The following is a 12532-nucleotide window of genomic DNA, read 5'->3' on the forward strand; positions in this document are numbered from 1 at the left end:
ACACAGTGGTTCTCAAAGTGGGGGTCGGGACCCCCCGAGGGGTCGCGGAGAAATGAAGGGGGGTCGCCTGGTGATTTCCAAAAATCTAATTATTTGTATTAAACCATAAGAATTAACATTTTTTATATATAACTATACTGAAAATAAAAATAGTCGTTTATAGTTACTATATACTATATAGTTACTATAGTAGCTTATAGTTACTAGTTCTATTGGATTGCGACCCCTGGGGTAATTACATTATATTAAAGGCAGCAATAGCGTCAGATGCATTTTGATTTTATAACATCAGGTTATACTTTCTGGCACATTTAAAGCACTGACACAAATTTAATTGGTGTGTCTGCGTCATTGCATGCAAGGTTTTTGTATTTATAACCATCTCAGAGGATATTGGGGGTCGCGAGTCACTGGCATTGTTATTTTGGGGGTCGCGGGCTGAAAAGTTTGGGAACCCCTGCTCTAACACACCTGCCTCTAATTATCAAGTGGTGTTCAGGTCCTAATTAATTGGTTCAGGTGTGTTTGATATGGGTAGCAACTGAAATCTGCAGGAAGGTGGCTCTCCACGAACAGGATTGTCCACCCCTGTCTTAGATCATTTAAGCGAGGTACAAAGAACAGACCCCAGAAGTCGCCACAGCGGAATGAACCTCCAACTCTTCCAGCATATGTTTTACCCAGCGGATACCCTTCTAGCTGCAAGCCAGTCCTGGGAAACTCATATACACACACACACACACACACACACACACACACATTCACACATACACTACAGCCAATTTAGTTAATCCAATTTACCTATAGCGCAAGTCTTTTGGTCGTAAGGAATTAAGTTAACTTAACAAATTGAAGTAGATTTAGCATAAAACAAATAGAAAAAAGGTTATCTCCCAAAAAATGCAAATATTGTGGTGTTTCAGCTTATTTTTAAATAAGTAGCTTGAACATCAGTAGACTTCATTTTTGAGTGTATTTTGCAAGCTTTTACTAAAGAAACTTCCGCAAACACATTCATCTTTTGCCAGAGAACTGCTCCTTTATTTCTCCATCCAGTGCGAGCAGCTCCATGATCCAATAACACACAGATCCGACACACACGTGAACACGCAGATCCCCTGCACGGAACAAAACTCTACATATGTTCATAATTACAGCAGAGGGCCGTCCGGCTGGAGAACACGACTGACTGCTGCCCTCAGCGAATCAATATGCAAGGCTTGTGTCGAGTGTTTATGTCCTGGAGGTCAATGCCGTCTCTTTGCTTTAAGGTAGTGCAGTGGTTTAAAGGTCTAAGCAAAGCCTAGCTCATATAATACATGCTCTGCGCTCTCTATTCACACCGTTCTAGAGACAGGGTTCCCACATCTTTTAATCCTCATTAATTACATACATCATTGATATAGTACCCATTGGAATATGTATATTTACGTCTCAGTTTCTCTTGATTTATCTGTTTGAGCAAAACTTTCTTCCATGTTTAAATTTTATAAATGTTGTCATTTAGAGTATTGTCGTTGCATAAAATCACAATTGGTCAAAATAACAAAAATGTTCATATTCATTTTTAAAAATAATAATAATTCCTTACATTTATATAGCACTTTTCTGAACACTCAAAGAGCTTTAAATATTTTTTTGGGGGGAATCTTATCCACCAGTGCCAGCATCCATCTGGATGACACGATGGCAGCCATATTGCAGAGACAAAGCGATGAAGCAAATTATGATATGGGGATGGTTAGAAGGCCATGATGGACAGAAGCCAGTGGGCAAAGAGTCAGGACCTTGGTTTAATGGCTCACCAGAAAGACGGTGCCCACTGACAATATAGTGTCCCCTTCACTGTACTGGGGCATAAGGACCAACACAAACTGCAGGTTAAGCTCCCCCTGCTGGTCTCGTTAACAGTACATCGCTTCCGGCAGCAACCTAGCTTTCCTATATGGTCTCCTTTCCAGGTACTGACCAGAAACAGCCCTGCTTAGCTTTAGTGGGCGACCGTGTAAGAGTTGCAGAGAGCTAGCTGCTGGCTATTTTTAGACAACGCAATATCTTTCTTTATATCAAAACCAATATTTGGTCACACAAATAATGAAAACATTTGTTATTTTGACCAAATGTCATTTTCTGACACAAAACAACAACAATAAATCACTAAATGACATTATTTCTGTTTAAATTTTGAAAGAAATGTTTTAAGACCTTCATATAAAACAAGTATTAAGAATTTACTCAAACATTTTATAGTCAATCCAGTAAATATATACTTACACATTACTAAGTGTTAACATTTTAGTATTTTTAAAAGTTTAGGGTCAATAAGATTTTATTCTGCATAAATAGATTTTAAAAAGACTTGGTTTCTATTAGAAATAAATGCTGTTCTTTTGAGCATTTTATTAAATAACAAATTATATAAAATGTATCACGTTTTCCAAACAAAATGTATTTAAAAAAAGTAAATTAATAAATAAGCATAACTCTTTCACCATTGAAAATCATAAATATTTCCTGTGCAGAAAATCATCATATTAGAGTGATTTCTGATGGATCACATGACACTAAGGACTGATGGGAATGATGCTAAAATGCTTTACATTAAACTAAATTCCATTTAAATATAAATTACAAATGAAAAACAATTATTTAATGTAATAATATTTAGTAATTTTACTCAATTTTGTTAACACAAATGCAGCCTTTACTGCAAAAAATAAATAAATAAAATAATAATAATAATAATTTACTGAGAGTTTGTCTTATTTCTTGTCCAACTATCTAAAAGTTCTTAAATCAAGAAGCATTTTCTAGACAAGTAAAATATTGTTTTGTTTCCATAAATAGAGTTTTTTCCTTAAACAATGGGGTGAATAAAATAATTTTATGTTTAGTTTGAAATAAGATTAATTTACTTACCCAATTTGAACATTATTTACAAAAAAATAATAATAATAAATAATAAAAAAGCTTGATTTTGAGTTATTTCTGAAAACCAAACAATATTTTTTCTGTCTTTAAAATCTTTGTGATTTAAGATTTATTTTTGGATATTTGGCCTAAAATTAATACAAACACTAAGAAAACGTTATTTTGTGTGTGTTGCATTTCAAAAGAATTTGTATTAAATCTTACCAACCCCAAATCTTTGAATGGTAATAAATATTCATACACTTTATAATCATACCTGAACACATGAAGTCAATCATTTCTTTACAGTACTTTTTTTTTTATAATTCCACCTTCATATCTGTATCTTCACACTACACTACATTTACACTTCATGAATGAAAATCTCCACAACCTCTACTACTCTCCATGGCTTTTCCAGACCTCAGAAATCCCACAGAAACCCCAGTTATTCCCATATACAGTTGAAGTCAGAATTAACAGCCCCCTGTATATTCTTTTTCTCCTTTCTATTAAACAGAAAGAACATTTTTTTTCAGTACATTTCTAAAGATAATAGACTTAATAACTCATTTCTAACAACTTATTCATTTTATCTTGGCCATGATGACAGTACATAATATTTGACTAGATATTTTTCAAGATACTAGCAGGGTTCAACGCTAAGGTTTTTTTCTACCGGTCTGATCGGGCCAGTGCTTCAGATTTTTACTTGCCCAGCCAAAATTTTCACTGGCCCCACCAAAAAAAGAAAGGGAAGTTAATAGCTATTTTTTAGCCACATATTTTAAATAATGTGTCACAAATAAAGTCTGTCAATCTAGAATTTTAATACTTAAAAAAATTGTAAATAAAACTGATATGCAAACAAAAAGAGCAGTATGGAAAATGTGGAGGTATTTTATTGCGGTTTGAAATTATTTAACAAAGAGTGGCTGACTTGTCAAACTGACGGCAAACTGTGCAACTGTGTTTTTTTTTTGTTTTGTTGCTTTGTTCACACGTAAATTTCTGCTTCCAAGACGTTAGAAACATTTTCTTTTAGCCTTAGAATTGGATGTTGCCGCCATGTTGCCATTTCTTTGCTGAACTGGTTGTTGCCAGGTTATGGAAAAAAATAGAATTCTTAATCAGATAAGAGGAACCGGAAAGCAATATGGTGTTTACGACATCACTGAGACGGTTGTGTTTGAAGACTTAAAAGCACAAACCTAAAATGCACGCAATTGATAAATAGTCACAGACAAATTAAATGTTATTGACAAGGCAGCACTGTCCAAATCAGGCCAGTAATGATCCGGTCTACTGTCCCAAGTCTCTGTCACGCTGGCCCTGGGCAGTCCTTATTGTTGAGCCCTGACTAGTATTCAGCTTAAAGCACAGGTCTCAAACTCGATTCCTGGAGGGCCGCAGTTCTGCACAGTTTTCCTCCAACCCTAATAGCTGATCCAACTAATCAAGGTGTTTAAGACTACTAAAGACTATTAAGCAGGTGTGAGTTGGAGGTGGTTGGAGGTAAACTATGCAGAGCAGCGACCCTCCAGGAATTGAGTTTGAGACCCCTGGGTTAAAGTGACATTTAAAGGCTTAACTAGGTAAATTTGTGAAATTAGGCAAGTCATTGTATAACAGTGGTTTGTTCTGTAGACAATTGGAAAAAAAATATTTCTTAAGAGGGTTAATAATATTGACCTTAAAATATATATTTTAAAAAATTATAAACTGCTTCTATCGTAGCCGAAATAAAACAAATAAGACTTTCTCCGGATTAAAAAATATTATATGAAATAATGTGAGATATTTCTTACTCTGCTTAACACATTTGGGAAATATTTGAAAAAATTCACAGGAGGGCGAATCATTTAGACTTCAACCGCAGGTTTCTCCATGAGCCCAGTGGGAACCCTGTAGATCTTTCCTCCAGCCGACCGTCCCGAACCCTGATCAGAATCACAAAGACACACACATACATTAAGACATGCAGATAGAAAGAGACGCGTCCCTCTTGCTCAGCTCTTTAAGGGCGGATGAACACAAACCCCGTCCGTTTGGCCTCCATCATTCGAGGTGTGTGTCGATCAGTAAGTAAACACTGACCATTTTTGGAAGCAGCAAAAACGAATGGAAAAAGCCTCAGGTTGTCGAATGAGGCGATGTTATTCGATGGCAGTGTCTTCTTCACTGTCCTGAGGAGCAAAGAGCAAGAGAGAATAATTCCACTAATATTGGTCCTGATGAGTTGGAATGGGTCTAGTCCTGCTTTTGCTGTCTGTTCAGATCGCGAGCAGGTTTCGTCTTGTTTTATGGAGACGGTTTTTGGTCTGTTTCCGTCATCTGTTAGGATTGATTAAGTTTTAAGGGTGGGGGGTGGGGGGATTATGGTAGTTTCGAGTTTCATTCCTGGGCTGTTGCCATGGGGATGTTTTGTGGGTGTGGCAGGCTGAGGGACCCTGAGGATGCCAGAGAAAGGGCGGAGCTTGAGGTGGGCATGACCTGCTGAGACTGGCACCTGCGAATAATAGAACGACATTAATTTGAGTGTGTGTTGTTTATTTACTTTTTTTTGCATAAAGTAGATTTTTCATGCAAATGTTGTAGACAAAAAAAGTGAACAAAAATAACAATCTCTATTTTAATGATCTAGGCAAAAAGTGTAAAGCGCATGGCACAAAAGCATTAAGGCCATGTCCGAATCCACTTTTGCTATTTTAAAGATGGAAGTATGCGATTTGCACCCCAGGTCATGGTCTAACATGGTTGTGCTTATTCTCTTAATGAGTTAAGGGTGTGTTTTGAGCATACCATATATTAAACCAATCAGAGTATCATCTCACATTTCCTTTGAGAGTCAGTTGCGTCACGCCATGGTGCATTTACATGGTCTTTGTAAGTGGAAAAACTGAACAATTCACTAGCGAGAAAACAGTAAAACAGAGCATCTGCAGTGCGAGGATAAAGAACGAGCCTCCTCCATTCAGCCTCTATACCAGGGATCACCAAACTTGTTCCTTGAGGTCCATTGTCCTGCAGATTTTAGCTCCAACCCTAATCAAACACACCTGAACAAGCTAATCAAGGTCTTACTAGGTATACTTGATACACCCAAGCAGGTGTGTTGAGGCAAATTGGAGCTAAACCCTGCAGGGACACCGGACCTCCAGGAATGAGATTGATGAACCCTGCTCTATACTTTGTCTTTACTTTTAAGCTTTACTTTACTCCTTTACTTTAATGGATGAGGAAATGGTGTTGTATATTCCACTGAAGACATCCATTAGCCTACATATTTAATTTCATTTGTTAAGCACAAAGATTTAGTTTTGTTTCAAAACTACTTCAAACACAAACTATTAAATTCAGTTCTAATTTCCAGCAAAGGAATAAATGAACAATAATAATGAAGTGTGGTCAAAGAACTGAGTAATGTCCAAACACACATCCTGTTCTTATGCCCCATATGGTAATGCAGCGTCTCCAAAACCCAACAGGTGGACAAACCTAAACTTGTTTTTATGAAAACTAATATAAATATGCATTTAATAAATAATACTGCTAATAATACTATCATTATACACATGCACATTGTCATGAATAAACTGAAAAAAAAAACACTCGACACAAAGAAGGCACGGAGGCAGTGGTTTTTATATTTATGTAGAAAATAATCATTTTTGTAACATTTTAATTCTTTAATTTTTTTCAAATGTAAAGATTTTGGTGTGTTGCTGTAAATCATGTGTGTATTAAGCAAAGTGTAAGCTTTTGAACCTGCATGGGTGCATAACTAACGCACTCTGCGCTGGAATTTAGACTAGCTTTTAGTTGGTCAGTGGCACAGTCTATATCAGTTCCTCAAAAAAGCAAAGCGTCAACAATGCGCCTTAACACACCTCTTTTTTAGACCAGCACACCTATGAGTCCACACAGGGGCGCAAATGGATTTGCTATTTATACAACGTTGCGCAAAACGTGAAATTACCGTTGGGCAGGTCTGAAACTAGCAACAAATTCCGCCATACTCGTCTTGCACCTTACTGCACTGGGTGTATGATAGGGCCTATTGAGTGTATTCTGACCTACAGTGACCTCTGATTGGCTTTTTATACAACGTGGTGCAAAACGTGAAAATTACTGTTGCGCTGGTCTGAAAATAGCAACAAATCGCGCCATACACGTCTTGTGCCTTATTGTGCTGGGTGTATGATAGGGACCAACATGTCGTTTTTTGAGTGTAGTTGAATCATTAACTTTTTTTATTATTATTACAATTTTGAGTTTTGAGTCAAAGTGTCCACTCTTTTTTTGGGTTTTCACCTTTTAATCGACAGGAAAGTGGAAATTACACACAGGAAAATGTGGGGAGCAGAGAGAAGGGAAGGATCGGCAAAGGACCTTGAGCCGGAAAGCGAACTCGGGTCGTCGCGAGTACTTTAGTGCAATGTGTTGACGCTCTAATCACTAGGCTATTAGCACCCACAAAGTGTCCACTTTTGATAGACAAAAATAAAATTAAAAAATTATTAATTTACAACAGATTTAAATTGCAGTTCTAGGTCATGTCAAGTGCATAATGTTGTGTTGTAGGTCTTCATAGTATTTTATGGATGTGGAAATGCCTTTATAATTATGCAGTAGTATTGCAGTCCAAAAATAGCCCATAAATACTGCAAAAATCTGTGCTGAGATTCAACTATCTACATGTGCACTATGTCATAGAGATTATGAGTTAATCTCAGATTACCGTATGCACCATATCACAGCATAATCCTAATTTAATCTTATCATACACACAAATCATTTTAAAACATATTCCAGTATTTCATTAAATTACATTTAATTCATTTCAAAATTATATTACTTTTCAATGCATAAGTGTATATATTGTTATTAATAACATAATTACTGAATGTATATTTTGTAAAGCCTATGTATCGCTGGGTATTCTATTTCCTTGAACACTGATTATTTTTTAAATTGTATTTACGAATGTATTTATATATTATATATCCATTTTATACAGAATGTATTTAAATAAATTCAACTAAAATTTTATATATATATATATTAATAGTATAATTAAATTTGAATGCATTTCATTAAAAATAACATTCAACAAATCTAATAAATTTAATTTAATTACATAGTAATATACAGTAACAGTTTATAATAGTATTTGAATTAATTTGATCAAAAATAACATTTAAATTGGCCAATACAAACAATAGTTTAGCTTTAATTAAAAACACCTTAATCAGCTTTTTTTGTGTCTGGACAGCTCTTATCTAATATTCATATTTTGCACATATGCATTTATTACTGATTATTGATTTGTTATTTATGTGAAAGTATACAGTGATAATATATAATTATATTTAAAAATATTTGTTTAAAAATGTAGATTATTATAATTAGTTGATATATAATCATTAAAATTTGACGTTTATTGTGCTTTGCTGTGTCTTGTAAGTCTGACTGACCATGACTGTGATTTTCTGACCCGTCCGGCAGCAGATTTCTCTCTGTAACTGTTGTTGTCCAGCAGAACGTCTCTGGACGGCTCCTCCTCTGATCCTGATTTCTGGAGCTCCAGCTGAAACACCACAGGTGGAGTCATGTCCAGTTCCAGGAGCATGATATTCTCCGCCTGCAGAGACAGAATTACAAAAGTCCTTAAAAGGTGTGACATGTGAAATCAAAATTGTCTTGATTTTTCAACAATTAATAAGCCTTTACTTTCCCCCACCCGCTCTTCACTTTCGTCTGCGACACATCAAACCCCACACCCTTGTTCTTCACTCCTCCTCTGGTAACATGCTGGATTCGGTTACAGAATAGTCAAGCTTTAATTAAGAACGTTACGGAAACTTTTTGGATTTTTTGGAGCGAAATGTAAATGGTCTAATTTAGTGTTTCCCAACCCTGTTCCCGAAGGCACACCAACACTACACATTTTCCACCTCTCACTAACCAAACAAATCTGAATCAACTCATCAGAACATTAGAAGAGACATAGAAACCTGAAATGGATAGTTGAGATAAGGGAGACATCCAAAATATGTACTGTTGGTGTGCTTCCAGGAACAGGGTTGGGAAACACTGGTCTAATCTAACTCAATGAACTATGCTAAGGTATGCTTGAAGTGTCCCTACCTGTTTCAGTTCCCTACCCACCAGACTAACTAGTGGCCCGTCACCCAGACTACACCTCCCATCATGCTTTGCATCCCACAGCTGAAACAGTTTACTAATCTTAACACTGACACACACACACACGTACACATACACTTTAGATGCCATCTAGTGATCAGATGAGGAAATTCATTCAGTTCTCAAACTCTCACAGTGGTTAGCCTCACAGCAAGAAGGTCACTGGTTCGAGTCCTGGCTGGGTCAGTTGGCATTTCTGTGTGGAGTTTGCATGTTTTCCACGTGTTGGTGTGGGAGGTGCTCTGGTTTCCCCACAGTCCAAACACCTGCACTATAGGTGAACTGAATGAACTAAACTGGTTATAGTGTACAAGTGTGTGTGAATGAGTGTGTATGGGTGTTTCCCATCACTGGGTTGCCGCTGGAAAGGCATCCGCTGCATAAAACACATGCTGGTTAGCAGGCAGGGGTCAAAACAGGAGCAAAACAGTACTCATTCATTCATTTTCCTTCGGCTAAGTCTTTCATTTATCAGGAGTCGCCATAACAGAATGAACCGCCAACTATTCCCGCCTATTCCTGTATGTTTTACACAGTTTAATTTAGTTTAGTTCCTATTTAGGCTAATTGTTTTTCCTTGTTTATATTATTTTTCATCTGAAATCTAAAATCCATGTCATGACCCCTTTAACAGATTCATTTTGCAGTGTACACAACCAACCATCTTCGGCACATCAACTCTTTTTATTTGACTTTCTTTATTTGACTTTCTCTTTTTTTTCATCTTTCTCTTTCTCTCTCCATATACGTACCCTGTATCTGGAATGAGCCCCCATCGCCATGGCAACCCTGGCGTACTGGCTGATTGGCCGCTTGTACCCTACAGCGGAGGCGGGTCTTCTCTTCATCTGAGTGAATTTACTGTCAACAGAAAACAAACACTCAATCACTCACGTCAGATCACCGCTGTTCTGATGTCTTATTATTACTAATATATGTAATGTTAATGTTAACATTAATTAAAATAGATAATTGCATAAAATAACCAAAACAACATGGAGGTCAATGGCTAACACTTTCCAACATTTTTCAAAACATCTTCAGTTTTACTAGATTTGGAACGAGGAGGAAGTGTTAATGCTGACAACCTTTGCATTTTTCTGTGAGCTACCTAAAATTAACTACCTAATTTGGTTTCTGTAATACATGCTTCATTGAACCAAATTTATATATTTAATTAAGTTATATCTAGTTTATTAAACAGAAACGTAAGTTTTCAGTGTTTTAAGAGATAACAGGCTCTATTTTAATGATCTAGGCGCAAAGTCTAAAGCACATGGCACAAAACCATTAAGGGTGTGTCCGAATCCCCTTTTGCTATTTCAAGGATGGAAATACACGGTCTACGACCCAGGGCATGGTCTAACAGGGTTGTGTTTATTTATAAACTTAATGAGCTATGGGTAGGGCCAGACGAATCTGCGGACGTTTTTTGCTATTTCTGCAGAGAATTTTCGTGAAAGTCTGCGGATTTCTGCAGAATTATTTTGGGAGTATCGTAGCTAAAACCTTAATATGTGAAATAAAAACTAATATCTTTTTAACTTTTATTTAATGTTTAAAATGCAAATCCAACTAGATTATTTGGTAAACAAACCAAGTCTCTAATATAATATAGATCTACTAAAAGACAAAAAGTATTACTTTACAAACTGCATTGTACATAAATTAGATGAACATTTCCACATTACTCAGTGATATTACTGTAATTAATTTAAAACTGAATAAAAATAGTTTTACAGATATTTACTCAAGTAAATAAACAGAATTAATGATGGGCTAAAAATCTGCGGAATTCTGTGCATGCATATTCTGTGTGGGTCTAGTTATGGCTGTGTTATGAGCATAATGTGCATTACACCAATCAGTGTCTCATCTCACATTCGCATTTGCTATACATGACGGAAAAACTAGTTAAGTAGTAAAACTGAACGCTTCACTAGAGAGAAAACAGTCAAACAGATCATCTGCAGCGCGAAGATAAAGAACGAGCCTTCTCCATTCAACTTATTTACTTTCTCTTTACTTTACTTTTACACTTTACTCCTTTACTTTTGTAGAGTAAGTAATCAGTGGAAACTCACTCTGCTGAAGACATCTATTAGCCAACATTTTTAATTATGTTTGTTAAGCGCAAAGATTTGTTTCAAAACTATTTCTAAATTCAGCTCTAATTTCCACCAAATCAATAAATGAACAATAATAACGAAGTTTGTTTAAAAAAACTGAGTTACTTATTCTTAAGCTCCATATGGTCAATGGCACAGTCTACTTCAGTTTCTCAAAATACCAACAATGCTCCTTAACACACCTCCTTTTTAGACCAGCACACCCATGAGTCCACACAGTGGTGCAAACGGACTTGCTATTTAAACAACATGGTGCAAAACGTGAAAATTACTGTTGCACTGGTCTGAAAATAAAAACAATTCGCACCACACAAGTCTTGCGCCTAATTGCGCCAGGCGTATTTTGGTCTATTAAGTGTATTCTTACCTACAGTGACCTCTAATTGGCTATTTCATCAGATGTGTAAATCTCAAAGACCATCTATTTTTGATATCAATCAAAAAAGTTTGCATTCCTGCACCAATAAATAGATGACCATAAAAAATTACACCTATAATTTTACTATTTAACTTCTGGTGTCTATTAAAATACAAACCATGCATCTAATTTAGTTCATTTTTAGGCTATATGTTGATACAAACATCTTTATTTTTCAAGAAAACTGTCTTGTGAACGCTAACGATGTCTATTGTTGCTCTAGATCAGGGATCACCAAACTTGAACCGGGAGGGCCGGTGTCCTGCAGATTTTAGCTCTAACCCTAATCAAACACACCTGAACAAGCTAATCAAGGTCTTACTAGGTATACTTGAAACACCCAGGCAGCTGTGTTCAGGCAATTTGGAGCTAAACCCTGCAGGGCACCGGACCTCCAGGAACGAGATTGGTGACCCCTGCTCTAGATCACACAGCTTCTTGCGTACACTCCTTGCTGTAATGCAATGGTCTCAAAGTCAATTTCTGAACCACCTCCAACTCACACCTGCTTAATAGTCTCTAGTAGTTTTGTACACCTTGATTAATTGGATCAGCTGTGTTTGATTAAAGTTTGAGCAAAACTGTGCAGAGCTGCGGCTCTTTAGTAATCGAGTTTGAGACCTAGGCTGCGTCCGAAACCGCCTACTACTCAGTAGGTTCTGGATTTGAATGTAAACGTACTACTCGGCCGTTAGAAAAGTACGTTCTATACAGTATGAACGTGAAAAGTATGAATGGAAATCGGACGTACTACATCCGCCATTTTGTCATGATCACATGACCTACCTGCGTCAATTGCGTCGCTTTACTCCCATTCATGAATTCGCTCGCGGGGCATCATGGGATAGCAAAGCATGCATGGGATGCG

General features: G+C 36.6%; 1 protein-coding gene and 1 long non-coding RNA gene across 3 annotated transcripts in view; one reads left to right on the plus strand and one right to left on the minus strand.

The window, feature by feature from the left end:
* LOC147839473 (uncharacterized) overlaps positions 1 to 12532 on the plus strand; it is a 503025-nt gene that overhangs the window by 129024 nt on the left and 361469 nt on the right. The window lies entirely within an intron of this gene.
* Positions 1018 to 12532, minus strand: part of kif3ca (kinesin family member 3Ca) — a 45820-nt gene continuing 34305 nt past the window's right edge. Inside the window, exons 6-9 of one of the 2 annotated variants that reach the window (XR_015518930.1) lie at positions 9870 to 9978; positions 8388 to 8554; positions 4788 to 5419; positions 3250 to 4325 (exon numbers count right to left, since the gene is read on the minus strand). Coding sequence is in view for 1 of the 2 variants with exons in the window: in XM_087298766.1 (XP_087154892.1) it covers positions 5305 to 5419; positions 8388 to 8554; positions 9870 to 9978 (391 nt within the window). In the remaining variant the exon portion in view is untranslated. Of the gene's footprint in view, positions 5420 to 8387; positions 8555 to 9869; positions 9979 to 12532 lie in introns of both variants that reach the window. The other variant, XM_087298766.1, reaches the window with a different exon arrangement.

This window comes from Danio rerio, chromosome 20, assembly GCF_052040795.2.
Source record: "Danio rerio strain M-AB ecotype USA chromosome 20, GRCz13ab, whole genome shotgun sequence".
NCBI classification, from domain to species: Eukaryota; Metazoa; Chordata; class Actinopteri; order Cypriniformes; family Danionidae; genus Danio; species Danio rerio.